Consider the following 27,646-nt stretch of genomic DNA (forward strand, 5'->3'; position numbering starts at 1 on the left):
AATAGCGGCGCCTGACTCCAAAACTGTGGGTGTCAAGCAATGTGACTGACGTTGTTGCAGTTTGCTTTTTAATTTATGATAATAAAATGCTGACTGTTGGGGTAGACTCCGCCTTTGTTATCAAGCTACTACTGATGGGCAGGGCACTTACAAAGTGTAATTTGGCTCGGCTCACATATAAGAGCCAGCTCTTTTGGCTCCGAAACTGCTCAGTTACACCACATCGCGTATTCCAACACCTTACCGTAGCATATTGTGCAGCATTTGTTTTGCTGCACGATATCGATAGTATACGAAAAACAAGGAGTAGACCGACATAAACCAACAATGCAAAACCCTGCCATCAGAAAAACAACCAGCAGGGGCCGCTGTTTGGCCGTTATTAGCATGCGTAAGGCTGGGGCTAGAACACTGGCTAGCAGCAGCCAGGCTAAGGTAGCTAATCAGTCAGTCAGTGCAGATGGGTCATTACACGGGTTTGGGAAGTGGGAGTCGAATTGCCTCAATTTAACCACCAGCGGTGCTCCATAGCCTGGTACTGGAAAACAGTGAGTAATACATTAATAAACGCAATTACTTCTACGTGGCACTTTCCATTGTAAAATAGCTATTCAATATTATGGACTAATGGTGAATGCAATGGGGTGGTTTTCCCTGCATCATACTTTTAAAGTGTTTTTCCATTAACATTTCATAATACAGAAGAGAGAAAGCGTTGCCTTGACAGGCTAGCATGCTAGCTGTAATGCTAACTCAAATTGTGCATAGTGTTTCTGAGCCAATGGCTTTTCTTTGATCTACAATGAAAAGACATATTTTAGGTCACCCTGTTTCACAATTTTTCCAACGTTATGTAATCTATCTAAAAGCACAACTACCGTTTATTAATGGCTAGCCCAACCAGCTTATGCTCTCGTTACAGTAGCCTTCTCAAGCTGCGCCCAGCCCTTTCTTATGTCCCCCTGAGTCAGTGCAGTGATCTACGGGAGCCTGGTTGCGTTATTCTTTGTTTGAGGAAGTGTTCCAGGCTTTTTTCTTGACTCTGCCTGCCAAGCGTAATTACATAGGCTGTTAATATCTGTCAACTTTATTTACTGCGTTCTTATTTGACGATGTTGCATGTTCAACAAATGTGTGGGTGTGTGTGATAATTAACACTAGGAGCTGGATATGAAGTTACACAATTAAGGGATTTTGCATACGGTAGGATGACTAACTTGGGGTTGGAACAATGTCCTTCAAATAATTATTGGGATTTATCACATAGCATCATACATCACAATCCAGCCATTTGAATTTAGCATTTTGAAAGGCTCTCTCTCATGTTAGTAACAATTTTCATAGATGAAATAAGTACTACTTAAAGATTGATAAGGCAATTTCTTTGACTGGTTAGATGCAATTGTTCTTTCTGAAAACTAATTATGTTCTTTCATTGATTGTGTCTCCCCAGGTGACTCAAACATTTGCGCCTTTCTGGTCTTTGTCGGACGGGACATTTAAAGGAGTTTACCTTTCAATTTGGTCTCCCACCTTATTCTACAATAGCATAGTACATATGCGTTAGACATGTTCAACCTAATGAAAAAGGATAAGGACCGAGGCGATGGAGGAAAGAAAGATAAAAAAGATAAGAAGGAGAGGATGTCTCCAGCAGAGTTGCGCAGCCTTGAAGAAATGAGTATGCGTCGGGGCTTCTTCAACTTGAAGAGGGAAGCCAGGAGGGAGTCCAAGAACAAGCTAGAGATCTCCAACCCCATACCCATCAAGGTGGCAAGCAGCCATGAGCTCAGCCTCACAGACATCGAGTCAGATGGTTTGAGCAACAGCCGCAGCGGCTTTCTGGATGACCAGCTGAGTGCCGCCAGCTCCACTGATGACCTCAAGGGAGAAGGGGCAGGTGTTGGACCCGATGGCCACCGCGGCTCAGTGAGGGACCGTGTAGCTCACTTTGGTTCACTCGCCAAAAATTCAACCCAGGTCGGCCAGATGATGAAGCGTTTCTCCTTTTCCCAAAGGAGCAAAGAAGAGAGTCCTTCTGAAGGATCCACGCCATCAGGGCAGAACTCCACAGCCCCTTCTCCACAGGTGGAAACCAAGGTCTTTGAGCAGTCACATACTCACAGTCCTAAACAGCAGCAGCCCGAAGCGTCCGGGCCTAAAAAAGTATGTATTCCCAAACTAGTAGACAAGTCCTTCCCGGCCGACCTTCAGCTCCCGGCTGTGGTTTCACCGACCGTGCCGGAGACTCGTGCGTTGGAGCTCCAGCGGCGCAACACGGGGGACTTTGGCTTCTCTCTGCGGCGCTCCACCATGCTGAACCGTGGCCCAGACGGAGTGTTCCGGCAGCTCGTCCACTTCGCAGAGCCCGGTGCCGGCACCAAGGACCTGGCACTGGGACTGGTGCCCGGCGACCGACTGGTGGAAGTAAATGGCTGCAATGTGGAGAGCAACACCAGGGATGAGATAGTGGAGATGATCCGCCAGTCCGGGGACACGGTGCGGCTCAAGGTGCAGCCCATCCTGGAGCTCAGTGAACTGAGCCGCCGGTGGCTGAGGAACACTGAAGGACTGCGCAGGGAGGCCGGAGATGTAAGTATGCTCGCATTCCCGTGTGCGTGGGTGTTTGCGGCGTGAATGTTATAATATTAATCAATAAGTCAAGCTGTATGTTTGTCGTCAGTCGGCGGATGGAAGACTGAAATAAAGCTAAAAGTTTGGATTTATTTGTTTTTATTAGCGGTTTATTTGTTTTTATGAGCGTGACGAGACGGCCGTCATGCTTTTAACCTCTTCCCCACAAACCTGTGCCCAACACCAGGCTCAATGTATAAAATCTATAGATCAGAATCAGACTTTGATGGAATAAAGTAACAATGATGGACCACCATCAGCAAACGGCAAAAATATGTTTAATATAAGTGCTGAACTGTAGTTTTCTTTATAATTCCACCGTAGAATGCCTAGGACTGAATTGGTGTTTGTGCACGATGAAAGTCATGTCTAAGCTTGGTTGGCACTGTGGGACCACTTCGACGGAGAAGCAGCAAGATTACAATTGAGATATCTTTTTGCATAGGAGACCAGGAGACCATGGTTCGATCAATATTGAGTTGTAAAGTTCCCTACGTTTCCCTCCGCCATTGACAAGTATGGTCTTTCACAAGCCTGTGATTGACCGGCAAGATGGTTTCCATAAATCCTTCAGGGAAGTGATGCCCTTTTGGTCATAAGTTAGCCGGGAGCGGTCTAAAATCGAAATTGATGCAGTTAACTGAAAACATATACTCCGAGCCCATTTTATTCACCAACAGCTGCTGGATGACAAATTCCATTTAAATAATAGGCCTTAAATCTTACCTATAGACTGCATATGCATTGATAGGTACTGTTGGAAGTCGCTGTTTGCATGGCTCACAATCTGAAGCCATTCCTTCATATTTGTGTTCAGGTCCTTTCGATACTAGCTGAAATCTTTATATACCATAATCAGATATGTGGTAAGGGTCCGTGAATAGCTCAGGAAAAACCTAATGTGTTGAGTTATATTAAATTCCTTTGACAGCCCACAGGGACTAGGACTTCCTGTCCCTCTCTGCTCTCTGGAATGTTAAAGGCATGCACCTCACTTCAGTGAGGTGTTATCAAGCCATACATACAAACATTGCAGTCCTCACTTTTGTAATTTGTCAATAAAATGCTGTTTATTTAGGTATACTGCGGTCTGCGAGTTCTGTCTTCTGCACAAATACCAAGTCTAACATTGATTTTTTTTCAGCTTTAAAAATGTTTGCTGTTTGGTGTATTCGACCATTACTGCACCTTGTTTAGATGCCCACCTCACACTCATTGTTTCATTGCTATGATTACATTGCATAATCATTTACATATTATTTGTTGTATGTTTTGCTGGGATTGATCACTTGGTAGTGCTATTGACAAATTTTCAGCTATACCCAGTCCTAATGGTTTCTCTTTTACATTACTATTTTAATGTCATTTTGTGATTGCTAGACAATGATTATTGTGAGCAGGCAGGGAGATCTGCCTCTTAGCAGATCAGGCAGCGAGGATCTGCCCGGCCTGACATCAGACTTTAAAAACAGGGGAGGCAGAGGTTCTCTGTCGAAGTCCCACCCTGGTATTTGTGGAATCTGCTTTGGAACAAATAGGCCACTTCCTGACCCTTTTCCCTGGAGTTGCTTTTGCAGAAGAATAGAGTTGTTGAAGACGTCTTATGTTGTTGTTGAACAAGAGTGTGCTATGTCTTGGGCTGAATGAATGAACAGGGAAGTTACATTGTTAAATTTGCAAAGTCTGCCCATTTGATCACAGGAAGTGTTGAAGTGATTCAACTTTAACGTAGATCGGTTCTCAAATTAGATGATGATGAGGAATGTAAAAAATGCACCGCAACAGACCAATATAAAAATATGCGCCTCGAGAATATTTTCTTTTCTTGCTGAAACGAAGTACATTAATCTCCGTAGTACACATTTTCCAGGCAGGGTAATCTCTCTTAATGGCATAAGTGTGCTAATGATTTTCTTTCTTAAAATTATGACTTTGTATCTTCATAAAAAATGTCTGGGAGAGCTCTCGCTTACATTTTATATTATTTATTTATTCTCTGAATAATATAACTCTCAAGACTAAGAACTCTGTTTCTTTTGTCTGAATGTTTTCTGCCATTGTGTTGACGATCACATCCTCTTCCTCTCCCTACTGCCTGTTTTCAAACAAGAGATCTCAATCAGAGAGAGGATGTTGGTTGTATAGCACGGGAAAGGCCAGGAGATGAGAGGGGAGCTAAGGAAATCAGATTCTTGCTTGGGTACTCCATGTTATTCATGGCATAGTGATAGATCAATTAATACAGAAACTAATTCTCTATAATGCTCAACCCATTAAAGATATTTGGCTTATATTATGCAATAAATTGCATAATCTTCAATCAACCTTGGACTGTATTATTTCTCTTTCTATTTCTTCCCCTCTTCATATTTCCTCCTATCCATTTCATTACATAGGCCTTTAATACAAAGTCACATACACCCACCATACACCAGGCTTGGACTCCCATTTGATAGGCGTGTTGCATGTGTTCCTCATCCCCACTCAATTAAGAGATTAAGCACCACTAGCTCCATGCAGGCAATTTACAGCAAAAATTCCTCAAACAAGCTATGTGTTATTCACAGGTTGGTGTGGACAGGAATTATTTTGAATACTGAGGGGGGAAAAAGTAAGGCGAGGCTTAAGCACGGGTTGGCTTGCTTATTTGGTTAGCTATTCAATTCATCGTTACTCTGGCTTCTGTGGAATGATGTAAATGCAATCGTCTCATCAAGGCAGGGTCACGTTCCTAGGCATGAGTTTTATTAATTGTTTTCCAGAGGCCCAGATGTCAATTTCCCTGATGCCCATGGTTGAAACTAAACTCCCTCCAAGACGGAGTTACAGAGTTGAGATGCATAGCTGATTCGTGATGCATTGCTGCCTGAGACAACACGGCAAATAATACATGCTTGGAAAGTGGGCACACTTCATGACCCAGCATTCACTGGCTATCTAACTCGCATTTACTCACATTGCATGCCCGTTGAGGCATTTCAAAGTGGAATATGGCTGATATTGAGCTCCATCTATTACAGTATTTTATTTAGCAATTACTCACGGTAGCCACAGCTAGGTGTTTTATTATTCAGTAGTAAGTATGGAGTTGCAATCCTCAGCCATGTCCAAACCTGTAAAAATAATGACCTATTCCTGGAAATGTATGAAATGGCCTGTCTCCTACATTCCTCACTTTAAATGGAGAATGCTCAGTAAGTTTTTAAATGAATGATTCATGATTTTCTGTTCATTACATAATTGGAAACAGTTAATAGTGCTTAAATGCTCAATGTCTTTTATTTGAGACCCTTTTACAGCAAATGTAAAATGCTACATGTGTAACCTCTGGGAGTCCCTGTACCTGCTGAGCTATCTCTTGTCTCCTTTCATTAGTGTATTAAGACTTCAAACAAGTTGGCCATGATTGTTGTCATTATTGACCTGCAGCAGTATGATGTCTCTGGTCTGGGGGTCAATGGTATAGCACAGATTCAATGGCTATGATGTATGGTCGGCTCTAAAACGCCTGCTTCTCCCACTTTTGTCTGTAGCCTTGATTTGGAGGTACACCTGATGACTTAACATTCAGGACTTAACAGTCATCAGGCAATCCAAGGGCTCAAAGTAAGTCGCACCCAAAACGTTGAGTCATACATTGTGATGTACGTTGATGGGTTTTTCCCCACAGAAGCTTGGTGCGTACCATCTTGAATACTGCTGCTTGGCCTATAGTCTGCTCTGTCTCCTTTTACATGCTGAATAATTTACTGGGAAACTCTGCAAGCCAAGTTAAGGGTACAATGGTATTGTGTAAAGGCAGTCCCAAAAGAGGTCGGTCTTTACGGAGCGTAACCTTGTTGATAGTTTTAGTATTCAGAAAAACACAGCTATCTTGCAGTTTACCACTTTGACAAGTTATTTTTTACAGAATAATAGAGGATTTTAAGCCCCTTTCTTAATCCACACAGCATTCTATAAACAACATCCTAACCCTAACCTCAACATCAATCAATCTTGGTAGATGTAGGCTAGGCATTAAGCCATTGTCATGGATCAATATTGTCGTTATTACCAAAACCAAATAGCTCTTAGCTTAGGTTTGCTTTGACTGCTTAATCGCTAGGCCTAGTAAACTCTAACCCCTGAATGAGACTTTGGCTCAACATGTTTGGTTAGGAGTCAGATTAAAATGAATTGAATAAAGTACAATAAATAATGTATTTCGCAGGGCATACCTCAAATTCGGGAGGAATCTGCTTCACTTAAGATGAATGGAAAATAAATAAATAAATCTACTGTTTGTTTTTGTTTTTATAGCCCTTTTCGAAAAATGACCAACCCTCAAATGCATTTACGGAAATGTTTCACCCTTGCAAGGTAACAGCCAGTTTAATTGCAGCAGTTAGGAGCGAGATATCTTGAAAATGACCTGTTGTGTCAAGGAATCAAGCCATTTAAGTTACTGCTTAAGCTACTGCCAATTGAAGAACACACACACACACACACACACACACACACACACACACACACACACACACACACACACACACACACACACACACACACTATGGATAGCTGCACCGGTGACCTCGATCTGCCACCCTCATGCACGGGTGAATTATGGAGGGGCTTGCTCAGGCATGAACTTCCTGTCAACATTACAAACATGTACAAAGTCAACCTTTTGCAAAATTGCTTTTTTTAACACAGTGTTATGTCAGATCAACAAATTACAATTCAAATGTAGTTTGGGACTTCAAAACACTATTTAGGATAGTTTCTTAATCAAGTAGTGGTTGTAGCTGTATTGTTGTGTATGCATGCGTGCGTGCATAACGTTAATGGCCATACATGACATGTATGCCCTTCTTTCATGGCAAGCAGTGTTTGTAGTGCTTGCTGAAGTAACCACACCTGTCCTCAGAGAGGAGTGGGTGCCACACTCCTGGCATACTAACATAATGATTATGGGTGGGGTTGTGTGCAGTGTGAGGGAAGATAAGTGGCAAGAGTAATTTATGGATGCTTAATGCACTCTCACTCTCAATTGTATCTTCTTGCAGTCATCTGGCGCTCTCTTGTGGACGGCACAGATGTGTGAATCATTTACTGAGATAGTGCCCTCTAGCGGTGGATTTGAGTGTGTTTGGGAAAACTACAATTTGAATACAATTCTTGATTGAGTTTTTGCAATGTCGTTCTTTGTTTGATGATCATGATGATTATTAACTTAATTGTGCAGTCTGTAGAATTTAGTGGCTTCTGGAGGAAATGGAATATAAGGTTCATAAGTATGTATTGATTGTTTTATTATCCCATTCAAATAAGAATCTGTGTTTTAATTACCTCAGAATTTGCCCTTTATGCCAACATAGGGAGTAGGTTCTCATCAACAGTGCCTGCCATGTTTCTACAGTAACCCAGAATGGACAAACACCTCTAGAGAGGACACTTTTTCCACTTGCAATCATAATTGCTATCTTGATTGTAAACCATGCTATAGTTTTACAGATTAAAAAACGAAATTCCATTTATAAATCTATCTAGGAACCTGATCACTTTGCACAGGGCTTCTCGATCCTGTCGTTAACAAGGCCACCAAACATTCAATAATGTAAACGTTCACACCATTTTAAAATGTTATAATGTTTTGAAACAAAGTGTATATGAGTCAAACAAAGTTTAATAAAATATAGAATAGTTGAGCTGTTTGAAATCGTTAAATCAAGTGTGTTTATAAATTGAAAATTTATTTTATTTCTACACATGCACGCACGCATAAAAAAGCAGCTGGGGCTTGTTGAGAGCAACTGCAGTTGTCAGTTAACAGATAGCGAAGGGCTTCTGGTCAAATCTTTTGGGGGTGGGGAATTGACGCAAGCCCACGCAGGCAGCATTGGCTCTGGCTGTGCTTGTGATTCGAGGTGAGGAGTTTCCTATTTTTAACTCAGTTCTAGGCCGAGTTCTCCGGACAGGACAGCTGCCCCACACCACATCTCTTCTTGTCTACCGTCAGGAATAGCTGGCCTATCAGATCTCCTCTGCTGCCCGGTTTCAACAGAGAAGTCGGCCCTCTCTTAGCGGCGCACTCATTGCTTTCACTTTGGAATTTACACTCACCATCCCTTACTTTTCTATGGAAATATTTTTTAAATGGCTGATTTAAAACTAGTCCGCCCAGTCTTCATCTGAATTGTACAGGTATGGATTTCTTTGAGTACATTTTGAGAAGAAAAGGAGTACCCCAGTAGAAAGTCTAGCAGGCTCTCGGCCCCATAGCCACTATTTTTAGTGGTGACATGGTTATCTGGCGAGCTTACCCTCTAATCTTGAATTGTTCCAAGGTTTTTTCACTCAGGTTTGAATAGACAACACAACAGCATACATTTTGATTTACAGAACAACTACTAGCTTCCGTTTTCTAGCTAAAATCAAGTGGTTGTGATGAAATACAGTAGTGTTGTGAAACAGGTGTGCAATGTGTTCAGCGGTTTGAGTAAGCCGGACATAATAGTGGGCTCTGTGGCAACTTGAAGGAAACCCAAACCGCATACATTCTGTTATTGTCATTGAATGGTCATTTAATTTATTAATCACATGTTGCACTCTTCTTGGATACAATCACACATGCTGGCATCTTGTAACTGTAAAGGAATAATGTGTTTCTTTAACAAACAGTTAAACCCTTTTTTGGTTATTCTAAGTGCAGATGTGGGTTCATCATGTGTTTTCGGTTGCTGTTGTGAGGGAGGAGTTTTGATTGACTTTTTTTGGGGGGGTTAATTCACAATTTTTCAGCAATGCAATGTGAAATGTTTTGTCAATTTGTCCATATTTATTAGTAGGAACATCTTGAAACTTTCAGGTACTTCTTGGGAGCTCAATTTGATGCTTGAAAAGTGTACAAAATATTGCTACATCCTATATATTTGAACTTGGACTGTAAACATGTGCATGTATGATTGTTATATATAACCTATGACCAAATATTTCGTGAAATCACAAGTATTCCAACAAGCAAATGGGTACTAATTCAGATATTTTCCTGTCATAATACGAAAAGCTTTTGAAGGAGATTATCAGGCATGTTATTTTACAACCCATTACATTATAATCACACAAGGGAATCCATAGCTACACCTGTTTCAATTAATGTTTTAAAAATGTTTCCATGAGCAAAACTATCCATCACAAATGAATATGTGAATCTATATTTAATGGTTTGTCTGCTTATTGTATGTTTGCTATGCTCACTGCTTCCATAATTATTCTTTGCTTGCTGCTTTTATATAATATTTTATTTTCTTTGTCTCAGACTTCCAATCAACAACAATTTGCTCTGCTCTTTTGTGTAGAAATTGTCAATAAGGACATATGTAAGGACCTTAACAATCTATGAAGATCCTCATTCTTATTACATCTGTCTATCCAGCTATACATTTCCACTCACTCTCTTCTCTTTCTAACTTCCTCCTTTCCATCTCCTCCCCATCCCTTCTCCCTGTCCTTCTCATTTCACTTTAATCAAACATAGCTCATGACATCAGACCGAGCGACATGGCATTCTCATCACGCTTTTCCTTCTGGGAGCAAAAGGGAGGTCTTGTTTATGACTTTATACCAACGGCATGTTATTGACACGTTCCACTAACAAACTGACAGATCATGTGTGACATCTGCATGCATACACTCAGCATCAGCGTCATGCTGAGGCAGGTCTAAAGGTTTAACCAATTTATACTTACTACTTTCACATTACTATTAGTGCATAGATGTAGCAGGATGTATATATATGACGTGGAATGAGATGGACAATTTTGATTTGATTATGCTGGAAAAAAAGGAATTTGCATGGTTTGGTTTCTGCATGGTTTTACTGATTTGAAGGGTCAATTTATGGCTGAGATTTTGATGTAGTTCCCTGTCTATATCAAAATCTTTAGGTCAAAGAAGAGAACCCACCTGGCAAAAATGTAAGTGAGCTTAGTGTGGATAAGAACATTCGGTAGCAGTATTATGATCATTGGGACACCTGACATGCGAGAGGCATCTCACTGTCAAGAAAGCCGGACTGATGGTTATTGTATGTGATAAAATAACTAGACAGGTTTATCCTTGTTGTAATGTTAACCGTGGGCATTAAAATGCTTTTAATTATAATTCTAATAAAATAAAAATAGATATTTGAATATACTCAACCCTTACCTAAACGGCTTACTCATCTATAACATATTCACTGCAGGTGAGCTGAAGAAACCCATTTCACAGCTAAATTAAAGATAATTTGTGTTCATCCATTCATTATACAGTAATTGCATTATATTTATTTTCTGTCCCTTTTGTGCGAGTAGCTGGAAAATGAAGGCCTAATGCGGGCCCAGTCTGTGTCAGCCCTAGATCCAGGAAGGGGATTCTTCCAGGCTAAAAGCCCCCCTCCAGTGTCACGATCAGAGTCTACAGCAAGATTCAGGAGCCCTTCCCCCCCGAAGTTTAGAGCGCCCGTAAAAGTTCCAGAGCGTTTCAAAAGCCCAGAGCCACGATCAAACATTCAGGACCATGTAAGGAGTCCAGAACCTCCTCCAGAAAACCGACAATATCCAGGCAAAGTAATTAATGGTGATGAAAATGTAAATGGGAGTATAGTCAATGGTAATTCTGCTATTAATGGCAAGATCAAACCTATGGAAAATCTGGCTGGTATGTTGCCGAACCCAGAGGACCAGGGCGTAACTCGCAAGAAGGTGGTGAAGGTGGTGCGCCGCATTGTCCGAAAGGTTATACCCACAGAGGAGGAACCTTCTAAGGAGCCAGAACCAACCTCAATAGAGGTCTCAAAACTTGTTAAACCAGTGACTGAACCACTCAAATCGATCACCTCTGCGTTGCCAGGATCAGTGCCCAAGGGTTCCAAAATGTCAGCATTCTCCTTCAAACATGACACCATTAAATCGGAGGAGAAGGATGAGGCACTGGCGTGCCTCATCGGCAGAGGCAGGACAAAAGAACCTCGTTCAAGGATACATAAGGAGGAGTTACAGGAAATGCTGGAGCCGGTAGAGAAAAAGGAGGAGAAAAAACAAGACTGTCTCCATGTTCCCAAGCATGTTGAGACTGAGTTGAAACCTGAAATGACACTTGCATCTCGAAAACAGCAGAACAAAGCTCCAGGAACTCCACAGGCTTCTGCCAGCACTTCTACCAGCACTTCTATTGGTGGCTCTACTTCAACTGCAGCAATTTTCAAAACATCCCAGTCTAGTATCTCTAGTCCACCATCTGCAGCCGTTATTCCAGCATCTAGATCCTCATCACTCGTACGCCCTGAATGTCTCAATACAACACCAAAGCCCCCACCTGCTTTGGCATCTGTCACAAAATCAACTGCTGCCGTTCCCACTGCTGTTAAATCCACCCTTCCTGCCGGTCCTTCATCCACGGCTGGCACCAAAAGCCCCCGTCTACTTCCAATTGCATCTGCTGTTGAAGCCCAAAAGCACTCGGTTGTCCGCCTCCCTGTGGGAACCTTATCATCCCCCTCCATGGCTAGTTCCTCCTCTCCCATTCAAGGATCCATCCTTTTCCAACCCCATGTTGCTGATGGAAAAGATAAGGTACTGTGTCTGCACTTGGCATGTACAATCAGCATTTGGCAATTGTCAAGAGTGGTTGCCTATTGATGCATGAATTTCCAATAAATTGAATTTTTATGTTGAAGGTCACAAAAGGTATGTCTGTGTGAAGTGTTTAACATATTAGATGGAGAGTACACAGAGAAATTGCTTTCCAGAGGCTTGCAGCCATCTCACTTTTTAGTTGTTTTTATTTACAATCCGCTGGTGAAGACAGAGTTCTGCAGATGTTTCACCTTATTATCAGGCCCTTAATCTTGCTGCCGATCACAAGACTTGTTCACTAAGTTAAATCATGAGGATATTTGATCAAAACAAGACTGTGGTAGTCTCAGTGGCCCAGAGTTTCGGTCTGCTCCTCAGAGATGCACGTTGAGCCAATTCCTCAAAGAAGCACTGTACTGTGGGATAGAGTTTGAAAGTACACCTCTACCAAAATCTGTGGTTCTTAAGTCTCAATCTCTTCGCTGCTAGATGGAGTTCAAACATGTACTCGTGTCTGATACATATTGACAAGCAACCCTTCAGACACTACAGAAATCCATTCATTGTTTTTTTTATGATGGAGAGAAAGAAGTTCAGTTCATATTTTTGTTTTAGTCGCATGGTGTGTTTTTCATTCATTTGCAATTGTAGCTAATGGATTTGCAATTTTTGATGATTCATTGTGATCGATAACTTTGGGGGGGGGCACTGCATATGTCCAAAGGTGTGCGTTTCTTACTAACCTTGCATGGTATTGGTTCCAAGATATCCCCATCAGTAGAAGGATATCAAGGATGTCTCTTGAAATAATTTTGGGGGCTTTGGCCATTGTCAACTTGTGTATTGCTGGGAGTCTGAACTTTTTGCTGTCCTGACCTTTAGGAGGTGCCGCTCAGCCCTACAGAGGAGGCTCAGATACGTCTGATGAGGATCTTCAGTGCTCCTGTAATATCTGTGCTCCATTTGTCCACCTTCTTACCCCTGTATACACATGTGCTTCTGTCAATATCTTCTATGGGCCATTTTGGCTACTGCCATAATGACTAGTTTAGGAGGGTTAAGGTGCAAAGTGGCATATGTCTGTCAAATTGATGTTTACCTATGTAAATGTTGCCATATGTAGCTAGACTTACATGTAATATATGGATCTGAAAAGAGCACTTTGTAGGGACAGCACAACCTATTTTACCTTCTTCATAATGTAGTTCAATCTAATATAATACAGCCTACAGTATTTTAATCTTATTTTAGCTGCATGCTGATCTAATGTTGTGTTTTTCCCTTATAGTCATCAAATTTTAGTTTTTAATAGCTCTGAAATCATCATGCTGCTTGCTTTAATTGGTTAATCGCTAGTGACTGATACTAAGATGTATCGTCTGGTTTGACTCCCCATCCTCCCTTTCGTTTGTTTATTCATTCTTTTCTCTTTCTGTTGCTGTTTGGGGTAAAGCTGGAACCAGCAGATAGTGTGTCATCTGTCAGAGCTACTGTCCCCTTGGTAGTACCTCGTGCCTCCATTCAGGTACCATTGCCCCTCGGACCAAGCCCCAGTCCTAATCCTTCCTGTCCTAGCAGGTCTTTGTGTGACATACAGGAAGATTAGATCAGCAGATGGCTCATCCTTGGAGTACGTTTCTTTCCATACATAACTCTGCAGTGTTTGCTGACTCAAAAAAAATGAGGGAGCATGTCAAAAATCTTTTTTACCTTTTTGCTTCCTTTTCATACTGCTACCTTATTTTTTTCCCCTGACTTTTGATATATACTGGGAAGTTATTTTGAATTCTTGAAGAATACCGTTTCTGGAATTTGCTGTTCATTATTTGACCATATATAATTTACAGTTGAATTTCATACACCCATGCAAACATTTGCCTTTTCAGTGAGTGTTGGGTATGCAGGTTAAATTAGATGCTTGAAGCATGCGGTTCATATAAGGCAATGTGTTGTTGCAGAACTGAAGACGGTGATGGTTGCCTGATATACATTTGGTCTCAGAGGAGTCTGGCCTTTTCCAGGAAATGTGTTGCCAGGTGTGTGAGAGAACTAGCCCTTTCTTTTCCTCTTCCTTGCATTGGTGACTTTTTACCTGTCCTTCCTTCTCATGCTGGCCAATCACTACTAGGATGTGGTGGAAGAGGACACTTTGGCCCTTCTACAGGCCTCCCACGCTGCAGTCCAGAAGCCCAAGGTCTGGCCTGCGTGTGATTTGACCCTCCGATATAATATTCATGTCACTTGACTGCAGTGGTCATAGTTAATTTAAGTACTTGAGTACTCTTCCTGTGCATGAGGATTGCAGTGTGCGCTGTACACACCGAACTATGCAATGTGTTTGCATTGATTTACAAAGAAAAATGTGGCATTCTCATGAATCCACAATGACTAACATTTATATACAAGCATAGTTCTATTGTCTAGAGTTTGATGTGCACTCAATTGAATCATTCCTCTTCACTCCTGCTGCATGATGCCCTATTGGTGTTTATGTAAAGGTCAAGCTACCACCTTTCCATCCTGTATTGTCACCGGTAGTTTATCTGTGTCCCCTTCACTGTCTTGCTGTAACTTTTATACGCAAAGCAAATAAAAATATCAAATATCCACTTAATATCCAGTGATACACCGTAGTTTGCTGCATTGCGATGCATGTTCACCCTGGGGATGCATATTGTAAGTTGTTGGTATTTTCATGTGCCTCCTTGTCCAATGGTCTGGCTGAGGCATTCATGTAAGCCTACATGAACAGATTGGAAGGGAATTTGATTAATTGACTAAAATGTTGGTGTGGAGTTTATTTTGATGTTTGTTCATTTACAATATGTTTGGGCAAGAGATTGATTTTTTTTTTCTTCCTCCTGTCTCCCATCAGGTGAAAACTGAGGAGCAGATAACCGCAGAGCAGGCATGGTTTGGCTCAGAAAAAGTTTGGCTGGTCCACAAGGATGGTTTCTCCCTAGGTAGGAGGTTTTTCTTCTTTTGACGTAAATAAGCTATATCAACAATGCATGCTCCTATTTAAAAAGGAAAACTAGCTTTAAGATTCAGATCACATTCTAATCAACTACTTTTATTGAATAATATTGACTGTACCGATATAATTAGTTCTGACCAATGATTGCTTTTTATTGATTTCACAGATGCTAAAAATATTATTATTCATATTATCTTTTTCATTATCCATTATCTGCACTATTTCAATGTTTGATACAAAAAAAATACAAAAGGTGTTCCCACATGGGAATACGAAATTAACATAAATTTTGAAAGGAACACTTTTACCAAATGTTTTACAAAAAATGCACATTTGGAGATTATTATAAGCATGTATTTAATAATGTATTGCTTTAAATGTTTCTATTCAGCCACGGTGTTGAAGACGGAGGCCGGCTCCCTTCCAGAGGGGAAGGTTAAAGTTAAACTGGAACATGATGGGACGATACTTGACGTGGATGAGGATGATGTAGAAAAGGTGAGGGGGCTGGGCGATATTGCAAAAAATATTATCACGATTATTTTTTTGATATTGATCGATATCGATATTAGTCACGATATATGATTTGATACTGCTGCAGCCTGAAGAAACTAGAGTGTTCATTAGTTAAACCATACTTTTTTGTTTATAACCATATTTGTGATAAGGGAACATTTAATCACATTTAAGATAAACATTTAACTTCACAAACGTGTTTAATCTGCTTCCAACAATACAATATAAGGTAGCTTGCCTTGTAACCTATTGAAAATAATGTAAATATTTTTTTCTTTTCTTTTTTTACTTTCTTTTTTTTGATTTTTAATATCAAGCATTTATGTCTAATGCTTATCGTCGTAATCAACGTCAGTTTTATCGCGATTAATAATCGTAATCGAATTATTGCCCAGCCCTAGAGGGTCTCTAAAATACATTTCAGGTTTATAGAGCTGTTTAGTCACTCCCCTTCCGACTGGCTGGTCACGGATGTCTGCATATATTTTCATGTATGTGAGAAGAAACTCTATACAAATAATATACACACCAATGAATATAGAGCTGGCTCTAGCTAGATCTACATGTTTCATACTTTGAAAAGGAGTCCATATAGTGAAGAACTTCCATTAGTTGCCTCAAGCTAAATAATGCATCCACTTTTATAGAATACACTCAGTGGCGAACTGTGACTCTTGAACCTTGGCCCTCTGACCCTTCTTCCCCCTTGAGAAAAAAGCAAACCGACAGCTTAGCTTACTGTGTCCTCTCTCTCTCTATAGTTCTGCAAAAGTTTCCTATGACAATTCCTGCCCTGAAACCAAAATGAAAAAAGCTAATCCAGCCTTAACAATGCAACGAGCAAACAGCATGGAGTGTGAGAGTCACCAAAACCAAAAATAGCTATCTGTAAAGCAAAAATTCAAAAGCTGTGTGTGCACTTCGGTGCAATATATAGACATACTGTATATATATTTAGAAAACGGTTGGGGGGCAAAACGCAAGACAACTGACAACTAGCTCCTTGCTGATCTCGTCATCCACGGTATCGCGATAGTTGGTGGAGTTAAAATGCCTTTTAAAAAGCTTTTAATTTTTTTTAATAAAAGTTAACCAAGAAAACACCATGAATAACAAATCAGATACCATGTCCTCCTCAATAGCGATTACGCTACTTGTGGCGGCTGTCATGCCGAGGTAAATGAAGTCATGCCCATATGTTAATTGAATTCCTTTCCCTCACAGCGGGCGGAACTTGTCAAAGTCAGCGATTACAAATCCCACCCATTTAGAGGGATGATATGATTGGCCATTACTTACTGTCCTTCACTGTCGGTTACTTTTATTTATACTCCTTTTAAAGTTATAGCGGACCCACCAATCACAGAGCTGCATAGCATTTTCCTCCCCAACAACTGCAGGGTCAGCAGCATTCTGATAAAGGGCCTTTTTATATTTAACCCAAAACAATATATATTTAAGACGAATTGAATAGGGTGTTTATTTCAGAAGGTTTGTTTCCTCAGAAACATTTTTGTGGGGACGGTTCCCCTGTGACCACTATACACCTAGTCATTAATGCGAATGTTACCTGTTAAGTATGGAAGCATATATGTAGCAAAATTCAAATGGCAATGCAATTTGCAATTTGCAATTCAATAAGTAATTACGTTATGCAATTGACAATGCATTATGCAATTTCATAATGTAATTTGTAAATACGTTATTCAAAGTGTATTTTAATATGCAAAGTGACAATGCAATCCTCAATTACATTTGCAAAAGTTATAACAAAAAAAATACAATAACATTTTGTCAAATTCTTTGAGTTCCTTTATTCAAATTGAAAAGCTTTAGCGTCCCCGTGATTGCAATCCACTTCGCCACGCTCCGTGTGTTGCGATATTCAAATGACATTTCAATCCGCAAAACGGAATCCAAAACGGAATCCAAAACGGAATCCAAAACGGAATCCAAAGAGGAAATCCAAAGAGGAATCCAAAAAGTCAATATGCAAAGTGGCAAACGTATCAGCCAATCAGCGTCTGGGCGGGAACTACGTCACTTTCTATATTCTCCAAGGGTATCTCCACAGCTGAATGACCGGGCACCCATTCGTAATGAGTCGTGATGTGGGGATACATAGTAGTCCAGAGGTAACTGGGGGCTAGGTTGTGGAGAGCTTTGTAGGTGAGGAGTGGGTGGAGACGGTGGGTCTCCCGACCCTATGTTTCGCACCCAGTGCCTGTAGCACTTGGGAAATCTTTGTTTTTACCACACTGGCGTCAAAACGTACCAGTGAGGATAAGTCGTCTATCCTATCTCCCAGAACACGCACTCTATCTACTACATCTGTGTCTTCAACACGATTGTTCTCCACATCATCGGCCAAACTTCGGAGCGTATCAATAATCTCCATTGGTGACCATGGACCTGACACATACGAACTAGAAGTGAACAAGGAAATTACGAGCAAGTGACGTAGTTCCCGCCCAGACGCTGATTGGCTGATACGTTTGCCACTTTGCATATTGACTTTTTGGATTCCGTTTTGCGGATTGAAATGTCATTTGAATATCGCAACACACGGAGCGTGGCGAAGTGGATTGCAATCACGGGGACGCTATAGCTTTTCAATTTGTATAAAGGAACTCAAAGAATTTGACAAAATGTTATTCTATTTGTATTGTTATAACTTTTGCAAATTTAATTGAGGATTGCATTGTCACTTTGCATGTTAAAATACACTTTGAATAACGTATTTACAAATTACATTATAAAATTGCATAATGAATGGTCAAATGCATAATGTAATTCCAAATTGCATTGCCATTTGAATTTTGCTACATATATGCTTCCATAGTTAAGTGGCAACTAAGTGCATGTTCTTACTCAAATTAAATATATTGATTAGTGAGCCCCAATCGGCTTAAACACAATCGTTTGTTGATTTGCCAAAGAAACAATCCATATTTGTCACATTATGAGCAGGACTTGCGGCTATGGACAATCTGAATGAATGTGGAGACGATCAAGTTTCAAAGACCATGACGAAACAAAGAAAGCATTAATTGGTTTTATATTACAAGAATGAATTAAATTCTTCCTGTTGACTTAGGAGGAACTAAATGTTACTGTCTTAATGTATTTTTTTATTGAAATATCAATGGACAGAGCCTTGATTTTGTTATTGTATTCCTATAAATGTTCATATAAAGTAGAACTTTATGATCCAACTGTCATCTTTGCATCAAGGCCAACCCTCCATCCTACGATCGGACTGAAGACCTATCCTCCCTGCTCTACCTCAATGAGTCCAGTATCATGCACTCCCTGAGGCAGCGCTACGGAGGCAATTTGATCCACACCTACGCCGGTCTCAACACCGTGGTCATCAACCCACTGAGTACAGCGTCCATGTACTCTGAGAAGGTGAGACACATGCATTTAGGAGTGATACTGTGCTCTTGTGGATCTTCAGAGCAGCAGAAACACTGCAATATTCAGATTACGCTTTTTTTTTTTTTATCTCTCCCCCATTTACCCTGTCTTTATCGCTTGTATTGAGGCCAATGTTAATTATAGGAGAGTTGTGTGCATGTGGGTAAGTGTGTTCATAAAAGCAAAAACCTTCACAAGGTTACGTTTGGGAGTGTTAACTTTATGTTGGATAAAATGGCCACATTACCAATCATTAAGTATCATATTTTTTGTTTATTTTCCTGTCAAATGGAGGCTTATATTTTGCTTTTTTCTGAGTTTGCTCGTGATTCTCCATCTGCCGTTCCTGTCATTCTTCAGGTGATGCACATGTTTAAAGGTTGCCGACGCGAGGACACTGCCCCCCACATTTACTCCGTGGCCCAGACGGCGTACCGCAATTTACTGACTACACGCCAAGACCAGTCCATCGTGTTGCTTGGAAAGTCTGGCGGCGGCAAGACCACCAACTGCCAGCACTTGGTCCAATACCTTGTCTCTATTGCTGGTAGCACTGGCAAGATCTTTTCTGGTAAGTTTGTAATTTGTTCTCGACTTGATTAAGTACTCTTCCAGATTTTTTCACAGAGAGAATAAAATCATTAATGTCTTGGTATGTACGGATAAAATCATCCCCTTTGCAGCTTAACCATAATGAAAAGGCAAGGATTTTTTTATATGACACTGACTACTTTATGCCAAACTGCCAACCCTGATCTTCTTAAGTTCCAAAAGTTTATTGTTTCTTAATGTCTTTACTTAGCTGAGGATTGAGGCTAGGTACCGAACTCGATTATTTTAAGGTACCAAGTTTAACCCGATGTTCTTGATTGGTGCAATGTCTGAACAATGTCTGTAAACCATCTGTTGGTCACAATACAAACAACCTAGCCTACACCCTAGTGCTACGGACAAGCAGGATTGCATGTTGTAATATCACGACAGGCCAAACTGATATTGAAGATGTCCATAAACGTGGTGTCAGCAGACCAGACAGGCGGTGTGACAGTTTTAGGTTTATTCTAGAAAGAGTTCTGCTAAATATGGTCAAATCATTTTATATTTGATTGGCCCTAGTATTAATAACATTTTTGCAAGAAATATATTCAGAAATATGTTGTCAATCTTACAAATTTGGATATTTATCATTGCTTGAACGTTAGTATGAACAAGCAAAAGCGCAGAAATGTAAGATCAAATAGGTAGACAATCCATACTACTTCTCAATTATCATTCAGAAGCTAAAACAATGTTTTGTTTTGTTTGTTCTCGCTTTTGCAGCTGAAAAATGGCAGGCGGTGTACACCATTCTCGAAGCCTTTGGTAATAGCTCCACCTCCATGAACACAAACGCCAGTCGATTCTCACACATCATCTCCCTGGACTTTGACCAGGCTGGCCAAGTTGCCTCTGCTTCTATTCAGGTTTGAGCAGGCACATTTCCTTCGCTTTGTTGACTTAATTACTAAGACCTAATAAAGATATCTATATTTGTATTATTTTCCATTTGCTAGACCAGGTTCCCAACCTTTGACTTTAGATTAACCAATCAATTGTCATCAAGTCCTTTCGTGGACCACTTCATATGCAAATGGTAAAAAGTGGATTAATACACAAGCAGGGGCAGAGCAAAGAGTGCCAACGCACCCTAAATACAGAACGATAACTGCAAGTCCATGGCCAGAGGAAAACTTTTGAACAAACAAAACATCAGTCGAAAACATAACAATGGAAAACACTTGATGGAGAGCACCAAGTAACACTTCTTTTGAAATAATGATAAGCCATCAAACTATATTTACTGAACAATATTTATAATATATTTATTTTACATTATCCATATTATTTCGCCATAATTGTAAATAAAAGTTCTAACAAAAACCTGAACTTATTATCTAATATTATGTGTTACAACCTGATAAAAAAGAAATAAATACTTAATCTATTAATACACGACCGTCACATATGGCATCTCGATGCACCATTAGTTATTAATCTTTCCAACAAACATAACAATGTTGTTAACTTTCTTTTTAAACAGGAAATATAAAAACGGATAAAGTTAATGACCATGCAATTTAACACTACATTTTGCAATCTGCACTGGGCCTTTAAAGAGCAGGAAAATAACGAAACTTTAATTGTATTATTTTTCTTAAACATGTAGGTAATCTGTCTCTTTCTCTCCTTCAGACCATGCTTCTTGAGAAGTTGAGGGTGACCAGGCGGCCTGCCACAGAGTCAACCTTCAACATCTTCTACTACATGATGGCTGGAGCCGACAGCAACCTCAGGTGTCTAGAATAGAAAAGAATCATGCGATTAATCCAGGTGCACCAAGGAAGCCATTTCACAGACCAATATGTGTCCAATTCACCCCATGATGCAGTGGAGTCATGCGCATGCTTAGTAGTCTGGTCAATGTTCAGAGAATACACACTGTTACTAGCACAACGGTCAGAGAGATATTCTTTGTGATTGTCATTTTCTCAAAATACAAGTTCCTGGAAGCATAATTTCTTGTCATAATATATTTGTATAAAAATTAACAAAGGGTCTCACATTTCATATTTATGTTGATTGGTGGTTGTTTGGACCACCAATAACATAAAAAAATTGAACCCTTCTTGAGTTAATTTACATGTTACCTTTGCATAGAGCTGCGCATTTCGCACATGTCAAAGCCAGGTATTGGAAGGAATTTTCCAGATCCCTCTAATGATGGTATTAAATAATTTTTGGATAGATATTTAATCGAATATCGTGCAACCAAAATGTGAAATCTCATTTATATAATGTTTTATTATTTTTTTATATAATTGCATAGGGCAAGCTATTTGTTTGGAGGTTAACTACTCTGTATACAGTTGATTGACTACTTACTGAGTAGTCTATAATTATACCAATTTACCCCATAAACAGCTTCTCACTCACTTTCTTTCCTTGTAACTAACCCTCGGCAGAACGGAGCTGCACTTCAACCATTTTGCAGAGAACAGTGCTTTTGGGATCCTGCCTCTGTCCAAGGTAATTACACAAGATGGAATGATTGATGGCGTGTCCCTCTGTCGGGTGACAATGATTTGTAAGCACATGATTATAAAGAAAGTGTCTGATGTGTTGTTTATACATTGGCATAATTCTAGAGCTCCCTGTATCATTTTGTTAGGGCCTTGCATCACCACTCACAAAATGATGTAAAGTAAAAAAACAGTAAAAAAAAAAAAATGCCTATACAACCACACCTTCCTTGTTGGCCTGTTTGATTGTAGGAAGATGAAAAGAAGCGGGCTGCCCAGCAGTTCACCAAGCTGCAGGCAGCCATGAAGGTTCTGGGTATCTCTGGCGAGGAGCAGAAGGCCCTCTGGCTCGTGTTGGGGGCCATTTACCACCTGGGAGCAGCAGGGGCCACAAAGGGTACCGAAAATGACGGCACAAAACACCTTCTGAGCAATGTCTTGTCTTGACTTGGCTTGGTTCAAATTAAGCAAGTGTAAAAACCTAGAGCCTATGCTCTAATTTTGGGGATAAGTGTTTTAACGGTTAAATAAGGGAAAAATGACCTTTAGAAGTTCGGAAAAATGATTATCATGATGAAAACAGAGTAAAAACCTGTGACATTTAGAGTATAACGTTTAACCCAAGCCGCCAATAGGGGTCAGACTAGACATATGCGCACTGCATGCATCCAGCAGTTTACTTCAGCTTTGTTCTTCAAAATGATTTTCCACTGCATGTTGTTCCACTTCTCACTAAATTGGAAGTATTTTACTCACAAAAACACGCTTGTGAAGGTACATAAATACATTCACGCACACATCCTTTCCAAGGATCACCTCAACAGAGACGGCAGATTTTTGCTTTTAGCATAACTTTTACTACACAGATTTATTTGCAGCATGTTAAGAAGCATTTTTATACGCATGAGGTGATGCAAAAGTTGGTAAGTTGGGTGCATCACTTCATCCCTGCCTGTTGAGTCACTTGCAACTTTTGACATTGTGCTGTTTAGTCAGCACAATACCTAGTTTCTTTGGATCCATCGTTTTGTTTCTCTTTCCAACAGGGACAACCGGAGCTTTTTATGTATTTTTCTTTTTGGTGTATTGTTTTCCAAACCTGGTGGGGAATACTGATATTTCTGAGTCTTATTTTACGTTGTGTTGCGTATGCAAATGGTTTGATACATAACCCTATTTCCTGTCTAACGTCCTTCTCTGCTTGCATGTTTGCATGCTGCGCCCTATCAAACGCAGAGGCAGATGAAGGTAATGGAAAAAAGTCATTCAACATCTTGTGTTACTTTCTTGTTTGTATATCCTGTCTTAATGGCTTTATCGCTCCTTCCAGACCTTTAGTCATTAGCATTTTTATTGTTTCTCCTCCCTACCCATCCCTGCTGTCTCTGTTCTTCCTTTCTTTCTCTCATCTTGTTCCTCTGTATACCTTTTCACACACTAACACATCCCTTAAGCCCGACAGTGCCATCCTTTTAAATAAAAGGATGGCTATGAAAGTCCCCAATATATGCACCTTCTGAAATGTCTTGGTTGCCAATACTCAATATATCGAACTGTTGTGATAGCATCAGACGAATAGAAAAACAAAGTCAAGATCAAAATCAATGTGTTTGATGTCTAAATCGGCTGAACCAGTCTTCTGGTTGGTTGGAAATATCTTGCCTGCTTCTACCAGTCGCAAGGTCTTTTCCGTCCCTTTTGCAAGAGAGTCTGGCCTTTTGCCGTAAGCAGTCGATTTGAAGCCATGACCTTCAGCCTATCAGGTTAACCATTGTCACCAACAGTTATAACGTTTATTTCTGCTAAAACTGATGCAATTTCTGCATTGATACGACCATCTGCAGGAGTCAATGCTGAAATTAGTTCACCCCAACCAAACAAATGCATAGAAATGCTTGCAAACAGCTCATTAAATGTAGTATAAACTGTGTGTGCACATGTGTCGCGAGGTTTCAAAATATCTGTACAAATGCACCAATGTAGGTTGTTTTGAGTGAGACCCAGGGGTTTCAAATGCAAATAATAGAAATACACATCACCTATAATGTTGATTTACTCATACAAGCATACTATTATAGGGCGGGTAAAGTTTCGTCAGGCTGGGCACCATCTTGTGAGACAGAACCAACCAACCGACAGAGGCAGGGACTTCTCCACATGGCTCGTTCACCGTAGCGCTTCACTCGTAGTAACGTCCACTTCACATTCACTATTTGCAACTCAAGGTACATTCACTGGGAGCCCAAACAGGGCAGGCCTCGACCTTTCATCGAGGTCAGGGTTAGGACAAACACAGGTGTAGCTCATAACCCTAACTAAGGGTCTGCTCCTTAATGGGTCAGGGCACAGGCAGTAGACCCATCTTCACTTGTTTAGCTTCTCACCTCTGTAAAAAGGGTAGGCTGTAATCGTCCCTATGCCGGATTCTTTAGCGGGACGCAAGCAGTTTGCCCGACACGAGTGGGCCCAGAAGGCGGCCTACCTGCTGGGCTGCAGCCTGGAGGAGCTCTCCTCCGCCATCTTCAAGCACCAGGCCAAAGGACTGCAGCGCTCCACCTCCTTCAGAGGAGGCCCTGAGGAGGCTGGCGATGGACCAGGTGTGCGTCTCATCTAAAGCCGGAGATTCATTTTAGATTTGATTTTATTGCGCTATGGTATAGGGCTTCACATTACTCCGGTACGGTATTGATACAATTTGAAAATTTTAAAAAATCGATACAAATGTACAGCTGTATATGAAATAGTGGATTATTAGAACCACATAACGTGTTGTCATTTCAAAACGTTTGATTTATTGTTTTATCATGAAATTATTATCATGAAACTGTTGTACAGCCCTGCCGATTTCTACGTCTTTTATCTTGCCCTAACGTCTCGTGTTTTTCCTCTCTTACCTTGCATGTATCCTGCTGGTGTGTGACTGACGCTCAGGTTCTAAGATCACTGCCCCGGAGTGTCTGGAGGCCATGGCCTCAGGCCTCTACTCTGAGCTCTTCACCTTGGTCGTCTCCCTGGTGAACAGGTCTGCCCCCTCACTCTTTCACTCTCCCCCTCAGTCGCTCTCACTTATACTTTCAAACCATTGTTAGAGTTCTGATAGTCCAGTCACATTTTGAGGCTACATAAGCTGGTGGACTTCAAGTGTTGCAACGTCATTTATTTTCTTTGTTAATTATATACAGGGCCGTTGCTACAATTCCTGGGCCCCTAGACAAGATTTACTGATGGGCCCCCCTGCGCTGAATTGTTGACGGGGACGGGGACGGGACGGGACGGGACGGGGGGGGGTACTATGGTAGTACTGTGGGCTGGTGATAAAATAATAATTTAAAGTAAAAAAAAAAAAAAAATGGGCCCCCCCTGGGCTGTGGGCCCCCTGAATCGTCATCACCTTTCACCCCTTATCGACGGCCCTGATTATATACAATAAAGGACTCTGGCGTCTCACTGACTCTGGCGTCTCACACCATCAAATGGTGTAATGGTGAGCAAAAAAAGAACTGCTCATTGCTCAAAGTGTACTGTGCTATTGGGTAATAAATTGATAGCTCCTACGAACACCACTGCGATGTAATACTTGACAGATGTGACCTCACAGACAGACGGACCACATCACATGTGGGGCCTGGTTGGCAATAATTAAGGCTGCCTCAAGTTTGGTAGCTGTGTGCATATTTCTGCTTGTGTCAGTATTTTTACAACTGATAACTGATGTGGTGTGTGTTGTGTTGTGTTGTATTCTCCAGGGCGCTGAAATCCAGTCAACACTCTCTGTGCTCCCTCCTGATTGTGGATACGCCAGGCTTCCAGAACCCACGCATGGCTCAGCGCCAGCGGGGAGCCACCTTTGAGGAGCTCTGCCACAATTATACCCAGGAGAGGCTGCAGACTCTCTTCCATGAGCGCACTTTTGTCCAGGAGCTGGAGAGATACAAGGAGGTGGTCCTGAGGCTCTTACTCAAACTACACAAATCCCTTCTTGGCATGCTGAGAAATCCTTTACAAATTCAGAGTGCATGTCACCGAAACTCCACATGATCAGATAGAAAAATGTTTATGCATTATTTACTATTTAACAAAGGTATTGTTTTTCCCCCACAATAATCTGTTTAGTTTTTCTCTCTATGTTGTCCATATATTCTCACTCAATATACTTGTATTTACTCACTCAACCATATCAAATCTAAAATTGATCTTCCTTATCTGAAATTATGAATTATTTTGATAATTTCTTTCTGTGTTATCAACATTAATGTAGGTGCCAAATATAACCCTTTCTCCCCCCCCCCCCCCCCCCCCCCCCCCCCATGCATTTAGGAAAACATAGAGCTTGCTTTAGATGACATAGAGTCCAGCACCTCTAAGTCTGTAGCTGCTATTGATCAAGCCTCAGCCCAAACCCTGGTAAGCACACACAAACCACACATCCCTCATGAGGATTCCATTCATGCTTTCTTGCTTCTCGGCAAATGTGTTGAAATGTGTTTTTTAATTCAACCTACCAAGGTTCTACCACCCTGTTCCTCTTCTAACTAACGCAATTATCATGTCGCTTGTTCACGCTCAGTTTCATGAACAACATCAGTCTTCATATTGAGATTCCTAATTGAGAGTTTAAACACCAATTCTATTATGCTGAGGGGGTGTTTGTCATATTCATTAAATAAGTATTTAAGGACATGCCTGTGAGTCAGAAAGAAAGAAAAGTATGTGCATGCTCAACCCAAGACACTATGAATACATGCGGTAGAAAATAAGTCCAGCTCAAAGCAAAAAGGAAAGTAAATAATTCACCTTTAAAAACAACTACAATTAGATTCAGTTCTCTTCTGGAATGAAGTGCATTCACCGCCACTGTGATCAACAAAATAAGACCCACTTGTTTCCAATGGATTACCATGGGCACACTTGACTTTCTAGGTGTCATTCATTTAACATTTAATGAGGATATACAAACCATATCTGAGTTTTGTATATAATTAAAACAATGCATTGCTTTATGACATCCGTCATTATCAAACAACCGTTCTTAATAAAGCTCAGATGAAATGGATGTATACTCAGTTGTGTTGTAAGTGTCCATCCTCACTTGACCCATACATGTATGTGCAAACAGGTGCGTACCTTAGCTAGGACGGATGAGGCGCGGGGCCTGCTGTGGCTGATGGAGGAGGAGGCGGTTCAGCCCGGGGGATCAGAGGAGACCCTGCTGGAGCGGCTATTCAGCTACTATGGCACCCCGCACGGAGAAAGCAACAGTAAGGGCCTGGGTCGCACCGCCGACAAAGCGGTCTGAAGTGCTAAGAACAGTGACCGACCACTGGATACAATTCAGGAGGGGTGATGGGGTGTAGGGGTTGAGCTTGGTTTATCACTGTAGGGGGGGGAGGCAGTTAGCTAGTGGAGGTGGATGTGGGAGGGGGTGATGGCAGGGTGTGGTGAAT

General features: G+C 41.0%; 1 protein-coding gene across 10 annotated transcripts in view; it reads left to right on the top strand.

Moving 5' to 3' along the window:
- The first annotated feature begins 207 nt into the window (after positions 1-207).
- myo18ab (myosin XVIIIA b) overlaps positions 208-27,646 on the top strand; it is a 66,738-nt gene continuing 39,299 nt past the window's right edge. Inside the window, exons 1-20 of one of the 10 annotated variants that reach the window (XM_060075597.1) lie at positions 2,455-2,592; positions 10,151-10,210; positions 10,558-10,589; positions 10,968-12,227; positions 13,113-13,175; positions 13,684-13,755; positions 14,359-14,424; positions 15,106-15,193; positions 15,599-15,705; positions 18,958-19,134; positions 19,504-19,714; positions 20,464-20,606; positions 21,376-21,476; positions 22,146-22,209; positions 22,455-22,599; positions 24,635-24,799; positions 25,134-25,224; positions 25,949-26,141; positions 26,520-26,606; positions 27,319-27,460. In XM_060075597.1, coding sequence (XP_059931580.1) covers positions 10,174-10,210; positions 10,558-10,589; positions 10,968-12,227; positions 13,113-13,175; positions 13,684-13,755; positions 14,359-14,424; positions 15,106-15,193; positions 15,599-15,705; positions 18,958-19,134; positions 19,504-19,714; positions 20,464-20,606; positions 21,376-21,476; positions 22,146-22,209; positions 22,455-22,599; positions 24,635-24,799; positions 25,134-25,224; positions 25,949-26,141; positions 26,520-26,606; positions 27,319-27,460 — 3,244 coding nt within the window. In that variant the 5' untranslated portion in view covers positions 2,455-2,592; positions 10,151-10,173. Of the gene's footprint in view, positions 549-1,021; positions 1,204-1,453; positions 2,593-8,532; positions 8,818-10,150; positions 10,211-10,557; positions 10,590-10,967; positions 12,228-13,112; positions 13,176-13,683; positions 13,756-14,358; positions 14,425-15,105; positions 15,194-15,598; positions 15,706-18,957; positions 19,135-19,503; positions 19,715-20,463; positions 20,607-21,375; positions 21,477-22,145; positions 22,210-22,454; positions 22,600-24,634; positions 24,800-25,133; positions 25,225-25,948; positions 26,142-26,519; positions 26,607-27,318; positions 27,461-27,646 lie in introns of those variants that run through there. The other 9 variants (XM_060075596.1, XM_060075598.1, XM_060075599.1 and 6 more) reach the window with 9 other exon arrangements.

The sequence above is a fragment of the Gadus macrocephalus genome, chromosome 16, assembly GCF_031168955.1.
Source record: "Gadus macrocephalus chromosome 16, ASM3116895v1".
NCBI lineage: Eukaryota > Metazoa > Chordata > Actinopteri > Gadiformes > Gadidae > Gadus > Gadus macrocephalus.